General features: G+C 39.4%; 1 protein-coding gene across 2 annotated transcripts in view; it reads right to left on the minus strand.

Moving 5' to 3' along the window:
• abr (ABR activator of RhoGEF and GTPase) overlaps positions 1 to 13,437 on the minus strand; it is a 113,452-nt gene that overhangs the window by 74,136 nt on the left and 25,879 nt on the right. Inside the window, exon 1 of one of the 2 annotated variants that reach the window (XM_047808955.1) lies at positions 12,740 to 13,002. The exons of the other annotated variant lie outside the window; for it this stretch is intronic. Within the exon in view, the coding sequence (XP_047664911.1) occupies positions 12,740 to 12,800 (61 nt within the window). The 5' untranslated portion in view covers positions 12,801 to 13,002. Of the gene's footprint in view, positions 1 to 12,739; positions 13,003 to 13,437 lie in introns of those variants that run through there. 2 annotated transcript variants of the gene reach the window in all.

Here is a 13,437-nt window from a genome sequence, read left to right on the forward strand (position 1 = left end):
ACATTTGATGTCTTCTGCATTATTAGATTATTAATAAAGAAATGAAAACATTTCCACTTCTGATGTATTCCCCAGTACATTTCTCAGAGCCATGGCGTGACGGAACAAACTAAGCTGCATTGCATAACCCAAAGGATTATGGGTCGTGCGTTGATGATGCTGTGTCTTTAAGTGACTACACGGTGCTCCTGTCAGCTCTCGTCCCTCTAACACACACACACACACACACGCACACGCACGCACGCACGTACGCACGTACGCACGAAAGCAACGTGCCGATCCCGTCGAGTGTCGATCAGCCGCTTGTTGCCATGGCGAGATGCAGAGCTGCCATGACAACTTGGAAGGCTTTTATGCAATCGGATGCTGTGGGACAATTTAAGCAGTCTGAGTTCCTCTTTATGAGCTAAACACCACATTACACTTAAACAGTGGTGTTTACTTAGGTAACAATTGCGGAGAAAACGTTCATGTCTAAAGTGTTGAGCCTCGCAGCTGAGATTTGGGGAAAAAGAATCAATGGCTTCTGGCCAATCAGAATCCAGATTTCAATCATTATTCACTTATTAATTATACAATTACATTTGGGCCTCTTTTCTGTCCATTTATACTTGTCTTTAATCTGTCAAGCTCTACAAAAGGTTAATATACCAAGACAAAAAGACGAAAAGATATGAAGACTCTCTCTCTCTCCCTCTCTTTCATATTGTAGTTAGCAACAATTAATGATGTCATCTGCCAAAGCCTTTATGTGTCTGGGGAACCTTATAAAATTCAGCCCGTTCTGGCAGCCATTCCCCACACACACACACACACACACACACACACACACACACACACACACACACACACACAACAATGTTATGATTTCATAAGCTGAAGATACTGAGAAATCCATTAAAGTGAGGAGATGTAACCTGAGGCGTTAATTGCTGAAATGCTGACAGACTGGAAGAGGGTGGACTCATTTTACTGAGAGAGCAGTTAAAAGATGCAGTTTGATAACGGAGAACAATTTGCTACTGGAATCTTTCATGTTTTAGTGCTTTTCAATGACCAAGTAAGCCCCACTGTACTTAAATCCCCATGCTGAATTTGGCAGCTCTTGGCGAGATCCAATGCAGGATGAGCGGGGACATGGACATGATGGCACTAAGAATAAAGGCGTCCTAATTAACATCTGCGGTTGGAGTTGAATCCATCCTGGAACAAACATCATCAGCTGTACACCGATAGAGTGTGCGCTCTAGTGAAGAGTGAAGGGGTGTGGCTCAATGATGTGGTGATGCTTGAATGCAGGGGTGTAGTAGGTTTGAGTGAAGTAATGACATTTGAGTGAGAGAATGTCTGTGAGAAAAAAATAACATATGCCCACAACCACATACTTATACACACTACTACACACTGCAAGAGGATAAAGGTAAAGGTGGTGTGTTTATAGTTAGATTGACTCTATATGGCCACATATAATGACTTCTGGTGTGTATTATTAATATTCTGCTGAAGTCTTGGTAAAAATAAAACACCTACAAGACAGGAGTTGGAAACTGGAATGGAAATTTTAGTAGCAGCAGGATGGAAAGGGTGTGTTTGTGTGTGTCTGTGTGCGTGTGAGAGTGAGAGAGAGAGAGAGAGAGAGAGAGAGAGAGAGAGAGGTCTGCAAAAGTGTGATATCCTCCTTCCTCAGCAATTTTCTATGAAGAGATATATTTTAAAAATTCACTGCTTAATCTCTCTCTCCTTCAACACTGCTTGAGATGAACCAGACATGAGGCTTTGATCAGTGTTATTCCTTTTCACCCTCCTGAAGTGAACGCTCCTCTAAAACCCACCTAGTTATGTGTGTGTGTGTGTGTGTGTGTGCGTGTGTGTGTGTGTGCGTGTGCGTGCACGTTTCTGTATGTATGAAGGTGGGTCTCATCTGTTCATGAGCCACACGGGGTTAACAAGGCCTCATCAGAGTTATCATCAGGAACAGAACGGAAGAGAGATCAAACGATAGACGCTAATAAGACGACAACAACATGGCTAAAAGAAAGAAAAGAGGCATGGATATGAGAGAGAGAGAGAGAGAGAGAGAGAGAGAGAGAGAGAGAGAGAGAGAGAGAGAGAGAGTGTACATGGGCTGTTGACGAACGGCTGTTGACAAACTCGCCAGTCCCACCATCTGTGCTCTTTTTTAAACTTAAGAGAACAGACCAAAACAAAGCCTCACGTCAAGAAGACAAAACAAAAAAATGAACAAAAACAACCTAACAGCTTGGATTTCTTCACTAAATGTCACACAGACACATTAAGGCATGGACTGGTTGTCTTTGGTCATGTTTCTTGCCACAGAGTGAGTGTTTATTTATTACATTTTTAAAAAGCCATGTTAGCTTCAGGGCTATTTCCATGATAAACACTAGATCAACATTTCTCTCCACATAATTTACATTGTTGTACAGAATATTTTCAACTGACAGAAAGTCTAAAATACATTTATGGGAAACATCAATGGAAACAAGTTTCTTTTAGAAACGTTACAGTCCAACAGAATATGTTTAACAATCAAGGACACTTAAGTCATAAAGGAGGGGCTTCATCTATCAGCAGAAACACATTTGTAAGTGTTGAGTGACTCTGTTTCAGAATACGTAGTACACACTTCAATGTAAATATCTAATTACAAAATCATGCAGCTCAAGAGCTTCTGCTTTCAGAAACCGCTTCAGTTCGTTTAGGATTTTTCCTCACAACTCTACAGTCTTTAGAGTTTCCACAGTATGGTGCATAAAATAAAAAACATCCATTGATGTGGAAGTCATGTGGGAGGAAACAAGCTTGTTTTGAGAAAATATTGCTAGACTACAGGCTATGGTAACTCCAAAAAAAAAAAAACCCTAACCACTCTAGTGAGAGGAAAAAATGTAGTTGTAATAATGCTAAAAAAAAAGAAGAAAAAAAATACAGATGGTTTCACAGCTACTGGAGGGGTTCACTCATGTATTTCTCCTTTTGAAAGATACGCCTAGCGATCGATGTGCTAAGTGCACACGTGGACTCAACTCACTGATACACAGCTACATGTGCAAATACAGACATCTTTATATCATATCACTTTCCTCTCCACGTACATAAAGCACATATATGCAAAAGATATTAGAAAATAACAAATGAATTAGTTATCATTATGATGGTGGAGTTTGCTTTTTCTTGGTAACATAAAATCAAGCTACGTTTATTTTATTCTGATTAACTGAAGGAACAAATGTAATAATGTAAGCTGACTTAGACAGAAACGGATAAAAAAAAGATGAGTAAAAGGTTCTTTAAGGCATTTTATTCATTTTGTATAAACCACAGTGAAGCTACAAGTTTTTACTTGTTAACACTTAACACTTGCTAACTCTGTTTTATAATCGATTAGGTCATTGATGCAGATTGTAAACACACTTCTGACTAGAACAAAGCCCTTTATTATAAGTAATCAGCACTATTACTTGATCACAAGCTCAAGAAGTAAGCCGTAATAAATCTGCTCTGTAATCATGTTACACTGGAGGTTCGAAATCTGACATTTGATAAGAAGATAATAAGAAATAGCAAAATAAATAAACAAACAGACAGACAGACAGACAGACAGACAGACAGACAGACAGACAGACAGACAGATAGATAGATAGAGAATGAATGAATGAATGAATGAATGAATGGGGGGAAAAACATCCAATAAGGATGAAGAAAATTTCTGCAGCTTCTCTGATCAGCAAAGCTGCTATAGGTTTTGATGATATTTCCTCTGACAAGGTTTTCACAAGCCGACACTCGCAATGAGCTGCTCTTATAGACACTTGGCGCCGAATTGTACTCTCCAGATTGTTTGGGTCAGTGGCTGAAACTCTGGCAAGATTTCTTCTGATATCTGAATGATGTTCCATCAGCACTCCAGCTTTGTTTGTTTCCTGAATTGAAACTAATGCTAAATAAATTTCCAATGATTAGACTTGATTAGAAGTGGCACAGATTTTAAGTATCATACAGAAATTCACAGACTTTATACATCGAATTCCACGTCTATAGACACTTGGATATCATTAACATTTCCGGCATTTTGCAGATGCCCTTGTCCAGAGCGACACAAAGTATTTGAGGGTTAAGGGCCTTGATCGGGGGCCCGACCTTCCGATCAGTAGTCCAACACCTTGACCACTACCACAAGTGTGCAACTTCAAATATTTCTCTAGCCACTATTAAATGGAATTGTTAGGATGTATATTTTTGTATCCAATGTTCATTATAATTAAAAACGACTTTAAATTCGAAAGTGCTAGCTTTTTTGTTCTTTCATTTAGATGGACGTCAGTTATTGTTGAGGTCAGTTCAGCTGTTTAGTGTGTCTAGAACTAGATCTTAAAAAAAAAATATGCTGACAATGATACAACAATCTGGATAATAATCGGGTTGAGAGTGGAGCCTTGCTATTAAAAGCTAATAAATGAAGCTGTACTACCACAGACAGTTAACCAGGCGAGGGATTTTACCCTCCTCTAGGGAGTGAGAACGAGACAGGCAGAGATTCTGCTTCAGCAGTCTTAATCTTCACAATAAATCAGTTTAAGTACGGATCGTTATATTTTTGTTTTCTCTCCAAAGGTCAATTTAATGCTGGAGAGTAGAAAAGTGTGAGCTGAGGCAATAACGTTATCTAATCTTCAGCACTGTTGAATTTCTCAACGCTGATTGGTCGGAAGGTGTCGATTCATTTTGTAGTCATGTGTGACTACAAAATGACAAATTGTAGGTTTATATAAATATATATTATTTCTATAAATTTTGTTTTGTGGAAGTCAACCTATGCAAAACAATTTAAATAATGTTTTATGGGGAACGTTTTGGGAAGAAACAATTCAACAATTACAGATCTCCTGAGTCGGCACTGCTTTCTACGTTTATACATACAATAACAGAGCCATATGTTTCTTACATCGTTAAATGTAACTACCAATGGCTAAAAATGTTCAAGGCCCATGTTCTTTACTTTGTCAGAATGTTCATATGTTCACAGAATCAAATGAATAGAATAAAAATGCACTAAGAAGTGATAAATGATGCCTAAATCAATCTGGATACCCGCCTAGCCCACACTGTTACCACGGCAACACACCGCTACACAACCTACACAGCCCAATTAGCCCACAGCAATGGAGGAAGGATGAGTGTTAAACATATCGGGGTCGGACAGGTCCTTTATTCGGTTGTGAAAGTAAAAAGTAAAATGAACCTCAGTTAGCAAATCCTTTATACCGCCGAGCCTGTATCAATTTACCAATTTACACGACATACAAATTTACACAGAGTCATTATCCGAACTGTGATTAGGTTTTTAATTATAGACGAGCAAGGAGTCACAATACCGAACGGACGCTTTCGTAAGATCTGATGCTCTGATGTCTTGCATTTTGTTCTGCTCCTGCTGAACAGTGAGCCGAGTGGAAATTTGGCATATTAAAGCTTTTCATTAGCCGGATTTAATTAGGATAATTATGCAAATGGGAAAACGTGGCAGGCAGTCAACGGGAACAGCAGCTTGATGAGTTAAGTAAAGTGGGCCATGCCTGAGGGGCAGAGAATTGAACAGATACGCATGATGGACTGAGGTGAGCGTTAGCGTTAAACAGGTGAAAAATGGCATTGTTCAAAAGGCCAAAAGAGAAGAGTTATCGTTTTCCCAAGTCATGTAGCAAGAACAACAGGGATGAAAAACAGCATTAAGGTACAGTAGCAAAAGAAAAACCATACTGTAATGGCAAAAAAACTCTGAGCTGGTAGCTATCCATCTATCTAACATCCTTCCTGCCCAATTAGTTCAATTCACACCAATTTCACCAAGCAATTTGTTTATTGGTGAATTAATGGTGATTTATAAAGTTAAAAGCCACTACATGTTTTTCCATATATATTATCATAATGTCCACACCAGTACATTTTCAATTGCAGGTGAATGTTATTCTCTGAAATCAAGGAAATTTATGACACGAGAGCGGCTCAGTGGTGCCTTAAAAATAGACATTTGGTAAAAAGCGACAGATTTAGAACCCTGCAGTAGACGCCAAGCTGTGTATTGACGGAACTGGCCGTGGAGCAATATTGGAGCACAAGTATTTATATACACACACACGCATGTCGATAGTGCATTAGACTGGAATATCCCAAATTATAGAGAAGCTTATTCCTGGTATAGGTATAAAATGAAGCAAAAAGGATTTTTGTAGAATTGGAGGACTGTCCTCATCCCTCAGCTTCAGCCTTTATACTATTAACATTAGTAGCATTGTATTTCTACACAATGCTAAGCTGATTAGCTTACAGCGTGACGGATTACTGTTTCACCTTCTCTGAAAAGTAGTCTGCGATGTCGTTTTAAATCGATGGGACACAAATTCAGGATGCTCGAAAATTTTGCTAATGGTTAGATTACATTGTGCTTTCCACTCAATTTGCTGTTAGAGAAAACACCCAATGAGTCACTGTATATAGACTGTTTTATTTTACTGTTATTAGACCTTTTTTAAACACGTTGTCTCATTCTGTCTGTGAATCATCATCCATGGACGTGTCAAATATGGCGTAGTTCATCCTGCTGAAATAAAGTCTTGTTCCATGCTGAAGGAAGAAGGAGACCTCTGAGGAGGTTCAAGGAGTTCAGGCTGGTATGATATTCCATGTTTTTCTGACATTTTAAAGCTGATATATTTATATTTATAGCATATTCAACACCTTGAGGATCTATATGTCTATCTGCCTATATTGAGGATCTTTACGCACACACACTGAGACACATCATGACCTTTTTGAAGAGGGCCAACAAAAGGTACCACCAATCAATCAGAGAGGAACTGATTAAAAAAAGGAATTGTTCCTCAGTCAGAGGCCAGAAAGGAACAGTTACTGGGCTGAAAAGATGCTGGTCATCAGCCAGAGACCCAAAAGAATCTGTTCACAAATCAGAGGCCAAAAAGAAATTGTTCCTGGGCCAGAAAGATGCTGTTTATCACAGAGAAACCAAAGGTTGCTATTCATCATGCAGAGACCAAAATAAGTACTATTCCTCAGCTAGCAACCCAAAAAGGTACATTTTATCAATTAGAGACGAAAAAGAGAACTGCTATGATGACAGAAAAGTGTTCAACATCAATCAAAGACCAAACAAGGTACAATTACTGAATTAAAATAGTACTGTCTCTCACCACCAAAAAAATAAGGTACATTTACAGATATTAGCTCAAATCCCACATCTACTTATACATAAATCCAGGGGGAAGAAAATAAAGAAAGGAATATACACTTATTTACCTACAGAGTACTGAAAACGATAAAAAGTGTTGAAAGTGTTCAAGCTAACGATTTATTCCTACAAAAGAAGAGCAATGAATTAAAGGTAATACAAGGGCGAGATAAAGAGAAAGAAAATAGAGTTGGACATGTGTTTAACCATTTCCACTGCTAGAAGAGCTCCACTCAGGCTCTTACTAATGGATCCTGATCTCACCCCACACCTCTTTTCTCTCCATCCCTCCATCTCCACCATCAATTCCACTCCACTGGTCTGAATGCTTAATCACCGCCGACTTCCTTGTAAAATGTGAACACATGAATGCTCCAATTGGCTAGGATGAAGGGGCGTGAGGTCTATGATTGGTTAAGTCCATTAGTGGAGGATAAGGCGGCCACGGTTACAAGCCAGAGGAGAGTAGGGCAGGGCAGGGCAGGGCAAGGCAAAAAAAAAAAAAAACACACACACACAAACGAGCCCTTTGTAAAATGTGAACACATGAATTCTCCTATTGGCTAGGATGAAGGGGCATGAGGTCTAGGATTGGTTAAGTCCATTAGGATAAGGCGGCCACACTTACAAGCCAGAGGAGAGTAAGGCAGGGCAGGGCAAAACACACACACACACACACACACACACACACACACAAACAAACGAGCCCCTGTGGACAAAAGAACCCTTAAACAGCAACCTGAAGCAAATAGGCTCAGATAAAAACACACACACACACACACACACACACACACACACACACACACACACACACACACACACGCTTTCTCTACTGATTAACAACACTTCTCGACAGAGACTAGCTGATAAATTGCCTGGCTGCTAATTGTCAATATAAGGTCATGATACAGGAAATGGTGGTCATCATGTAAGGATTTAACAAGCAGCTACACACCGATTTTAACTCTCTTGCCAAAAACAAAAACAATAGTTTTTTTCTGCACAAATTCATCCCTTATCAAACATCTTATTGTTTTCTTATTAAAAATGAAACCGACTCGAGGAGTTACAATTAAAACTGTATAAATAACAATAGTAATTCCTTTGAAAACTACCAGGAAGAGGCGGAGCTTAGATCGCATGTGGGAGAGTTTGGGCGGTCTCCATATACATACTCATGCATATTCATAGATTCTGCATTCTGAAAGGGGATAACAATGTCTTATGTACTTTTTATCCTAGGATGTTTGAATGTTTTAAAAAAAATACCATCAAGAGTAAAAAATTATTATTATTATTTTTATTATTTTTTTTTATTATTATTATGTCTCTAAGTGAGACACGGCACTCAAAGCACTTTGGGACCTTTGAAACAGTATAAACACAAGTGACTGAGACTTTCTATGTACTTCGTCACTTGTTTGTCCAGGCTGCTGCACTGCAGAACAATAATGATAAACTGTGACGCAGGCAGGTGCTACTGCATCTTTCACACACCCACGCTAAGAGTGAAAACGCTCCGACTCTCCCTCACCGTTCACGCGTGCACTTGGTGAACGCAGTCTATAAACCTTTCCAAAGCTTCGGCAGTTATATAAACGCAATCAGCCACCTCTGCGCTTGTCCTTTCGTTCCCGCTCTTTCTCTGTGCTTAAAACTGATCTTGACCCCAGCTATATCTGATGCTTCTATGTTTGTTTGTTTGTGTTTCTTCCCTAAATACTGTTTCTGCTGAAATGAGCGTGTGCGCGGTGTACCACGAGAGGACTTTCTGTACCCGTTTCTATAGTTACGGTGAAAAAGAGAGAGAACTTGAACATAGCACAAAGCAAGTGAAGGATGAAATACCAGTGGGATTGAGAAGAGTGTAAAATATGTCAGCCCACACACACACACACACACACACACACACACACACACACACAAAACAGAAAGCTCTCAAAAGTCTGGGATAATATTTGATAGAAACATGTTACATCATGTGTATGATGTACTAGCAAGCAAAACAATAAATCTGGGGGGGTGGGGTGTGTGTGTGTGTGGGGGGGGGGGGTCAATGAACCTCTGGAAATGTGGCTGTACTGATTTATAAGCTATGAATCCGAATCAACAAAAGAAGGTAGTATTTAAAAAATAAAAAATAAAAAATCTCTTGATTTGACTGATATTGCATCAGACCAATCACAGACGTTTATCCAGAGACTGAGGCTAGAATATCCCGTTTACTGTCTTAATGGAAACGTCTATCAACAAAGACAGCAAAAACTTCAGCCACCAAATTTTGTGTTTGTTTAAAATATACTGGGATTTTTTTTGCTGTTATTATTCATGTTATTATTGTGTTGTTGCTGCAGTTGTAGTTATTATTATTATTGTCACAGCACACACACTCACAGGGGGGGCATTATATAACAGCCTCAAGCCTTAAACGTACAAATTCCACACAGGCAAAAGAAGCTATATTCCTTTGGTACGGACAGTAATAAATTCTGCTCCACAGACAGACAGAAACACTTACATTTCTGCAGGTTATCAATAGCACTCTGCTATCATCCAGCACAGCATCCAAAAGCCTTCCCGTTTATTAAGCATGTAAGCCGCTTAATATTTAATAAATCACACATAAATATTTCAGAGGATTAGTGTTTTATGGAAAGGTCTCACCTCAGGGTCGGTGCCCAACAAAAAGAGGTTAACAGTAACAGACGTCGCTGTTATCACAATAACAGCTGTGTTAATGTGCTTTCAGCCAATTAACGTGCTTGTGACAAGCCGCTGCTGGTGAGAGATGGGGAAACTGGAAGGAGGCTTTACAGAGATGAAGTAATGCGACTGATGAAGTCTTTTAAAGGTAGATATTTTAATCAGAGGAAAACAAAAAGTATTTTTCGAATATGTCTGATCACAGTTAGGTTTATACAAACAAAAAACGTACACACCAGTACAAAGACCATGTTTCCTTCAGTTGGAATGACGGATACAGTGACCACGTCTCTTTCACTGAGACTGATGGGTACAGAGACCACACCTCTTTCAGTAAGACTGACAGGTACAGAGATCACGCCTCCTTCGTTAAACTGACAGGTACAGAGACCACACCTCTTTCACTGAGATAGACAAATCCAGAGACCACGCCTCTTTAATTAAGACTGACCGGTACAGAGACCACACATCTTTAATTAAGACTGACCGGTACAGAGACCACACCTTTTTTCAGTTTTACTGACAGGTACAGAAGCCACGCCTTCATACAGAGACCACACCTCCCTGTTTATTATTTATTCTGATCTGTTTCTCAGTCTCTGTCTGATTTGTAAACACATAAAATGGTTTGGTTAGTTATATAACATGGACCTTGCTCAGGAACACACACACAATCAGCACTGTATAATTAATATCAGCAGTATAAAAAAAAACAATTAAAGGTGCAGTGGGTGGAATTTGTTACAAAAACATTCCACTTTGTTCTCTTGTCCGTGTGAACCTACGCAAATTCGTTATGGCAGAATTGTCCGCGAGCCGCCAAATGACAGCATACTGATTTTAAAATGTCTAGAAATGACTAAAGAAAGTAGACTTATTGCTTATTCCAAAAATCAGATGTACACCCGAAGACCTTTTCCGATAAAAACTGATCTGTTCCATACGACTGAAGGCAGAAGACTTGGTGAAAATTGGCTGATACACAATAGGTGAGGATTTAAAGCTGAGGTGGATGGGGGGAGGCGTGTTTATTAACATCGGTGGGGAAAACCTCCTTCTTCATATGCATTAAACCAATCTCTGTTCTCTCAGACTTCTACACACACACACACACTTCACCAGTGTCAATCGTTTTTCCGGAACGCTCCGTACTTTTCTCTTCAGATCTTTAAATAAGTCTTTTACACCGAGGTCCTTTTCTAAAAAAGAAGCCCTAAATAAGGTCATGTGACCACTGGAAGCAGTGAAGAGAGCCTTGTTTATTGATGGGAACGCGAAGACTTGATGTGCTCCCTGAAGCGAGATCGGAAAAACACTCGCAACCGTGACTTTACTCCCGGCAGATCAACAGACACACGAGTGTCTCAAACAGCATAGTGACACGTGTTTTAGCTTATAGGATCCATGTTGTGATTCCTCGTCATCGTGAGATTTAGATTTTAGCAATAACAAATGTTCGCTCTAACCTTGTACACTTTACTGTTTCTCTAGAAACAGCTAGGTTTTTGTTCTCTAATACGGAATTTTTAAAAACTATTATAAAAGTGATAAATCGTATGGAGTCATACACAGAGAGACTAGCGTGGTAAAGTTAGAACACTGAGATGCTCCGACTTTTGTAGTTCGGAGAATGATACGTGGAGATTGTCTTGAAACTCCTTTTTAAAGGAGTCCACAGTGTCGGCGCTTTATAACATTCTGAGATTTTTGGTTAAAACGGTGCGTTTTTCTTCTTTGTCTTATTAACGTCAAAAAGAAATTTATAGCTACTATAACATAAGCAATAACAGAAAATTCCAATTCAAAGGTTTGCTTATTTAATACATAAAAACGTAAGCAGTTAAACAAACTGATAAACTGCTGTTCTTCCTGAAGTGTGAGGTTTGCTTATAAACAGAAACAAATTGTAGCATTATCAAGGAGGTGCGCGACAATTCGTAAAAATCTGGAAAAACACCAGAATTTTAAGTGAAATCTTTTTGCGATTTTTTTTTTCCTCTCATAGTCCTACATGATTATTCTTGGTCTTATTAGCATCGTGAAGAAGAAAAAGCTTACGAGGTAACAAATCTTACATAGCTGGAAACAAACCAAACTTACTCACCCTGGAATATTTAGAGCTACTTTAATCGAAGCAAAAGCGGTAACTTGTTTTGTTAGGAGTTCCGTAATGTTGACGTTTTTTGTTCTTTATTAAGAGACGATTTAAGAAACGATGTTAAAACAAACAAACAATTTCATTTAAGTAACAATTAAAAGTAGCCTCGCATCGTCAAGGGAGTGATTTTACACAACATTTACATAAAAATGTAAAATTAGATGTGGAAATTAGGAAAAACTATATAGAGAGATTTATATGAACCGACTCATGATGTATTAAAAAAGAACGTTTGGTGTTAAAAGAATGTGTAATAATAATAATAATAATAATAATAATAATAATAATAATAATAATAATGTCAACTTTACATGAGGAAAGTGGAATTGATTACAACAAGATTTTTATATAATCTGATTATAGCATCATATGTTTAAAATAAAAGGGATTTGATATTATACTGACATCACACACACACACACACACACACACACACACACACACACACACACACACACACACACACACACACACAGCTTACAGTTTTGATTAATACAATCAGACATCACTCGGAGAGATCAAGTGAAACTGACAAAGAGACAGAAAGAGAGTGATGAAATATGAAGGATGAAAAGAGAGAAAGAGAAAGAGAAGGAAGTGTCGCTACGTACTGCTGTAGAGTGTGTCGATCCAGGAGAGCCTGGGAAGCCCCTGAGAGCTCAGGCGCTCCATTTCTGCTCCCGCTGACTCCTCCAGGGCTTCAAAAATCCTCCTTCCCTCACTCTGTTTTACTGTCCCTGGCTCCTCGTCTTGTGAGCACGGAGATAGAGAGAAGTGGAACGTGAGGATGGAGGAGAAGGGAACGGAATGGCCGAGTGTGTGTATATGCTTGGGCTCATTCACACTCGCACACCCACATTCGAAGGCGCTAGCTGGCGACGGTTGCTAAGGGAGAGGAGGCGCTCCTCCCCTCCCGATCTCTCCCTCTCTCCCTCTCCCGTTCACACCAAACACTTGCTCATTCTTCACTCAAGCTCAACACCCCTCTCTGTCATTCACTTGCTTTCTGCTCTCACACACCACACACTGAGTGTCTCATTTTCATATGAAGTCAATTTACAACAACAACAAAAACACTAAAAGGAAGACGTGAAAGCGGAAACATCACGAGTGTGTGTTTACAAGCAGTCTGTCTGTCTCTCTCCCTCTCTCACACACGCACACACACACTCGAAGACTACATTAGCCCTGAGCCCCTCTGGGACAGAAGCGGCATGCTAATACTTCTTCCCCCATCACTCTCTCTCTGCAAACACGCACACAGAGAGAGAGAGAGAGAGAGAGAGAGAGAGAGAGAGAGAGAGAGAGA

The sequence above is a fragment of the Tachysurus fulvidraco genome, chromosome 26, assembly GCF_022655615.1.
Source record: "Tachysurus fulvidraco isolate hzauxx_2018 chromosome 26, HZAU_PFXX_2.0, whole genome shotgun sequence".
In the NCBI taxonomy this organism is placed as follows: Eukaryota; Metazoa; Chordata; class Actinopteri; order Siluriformes; family Bagridae; genus Tachysurus; species Tachysurus fulvidraco.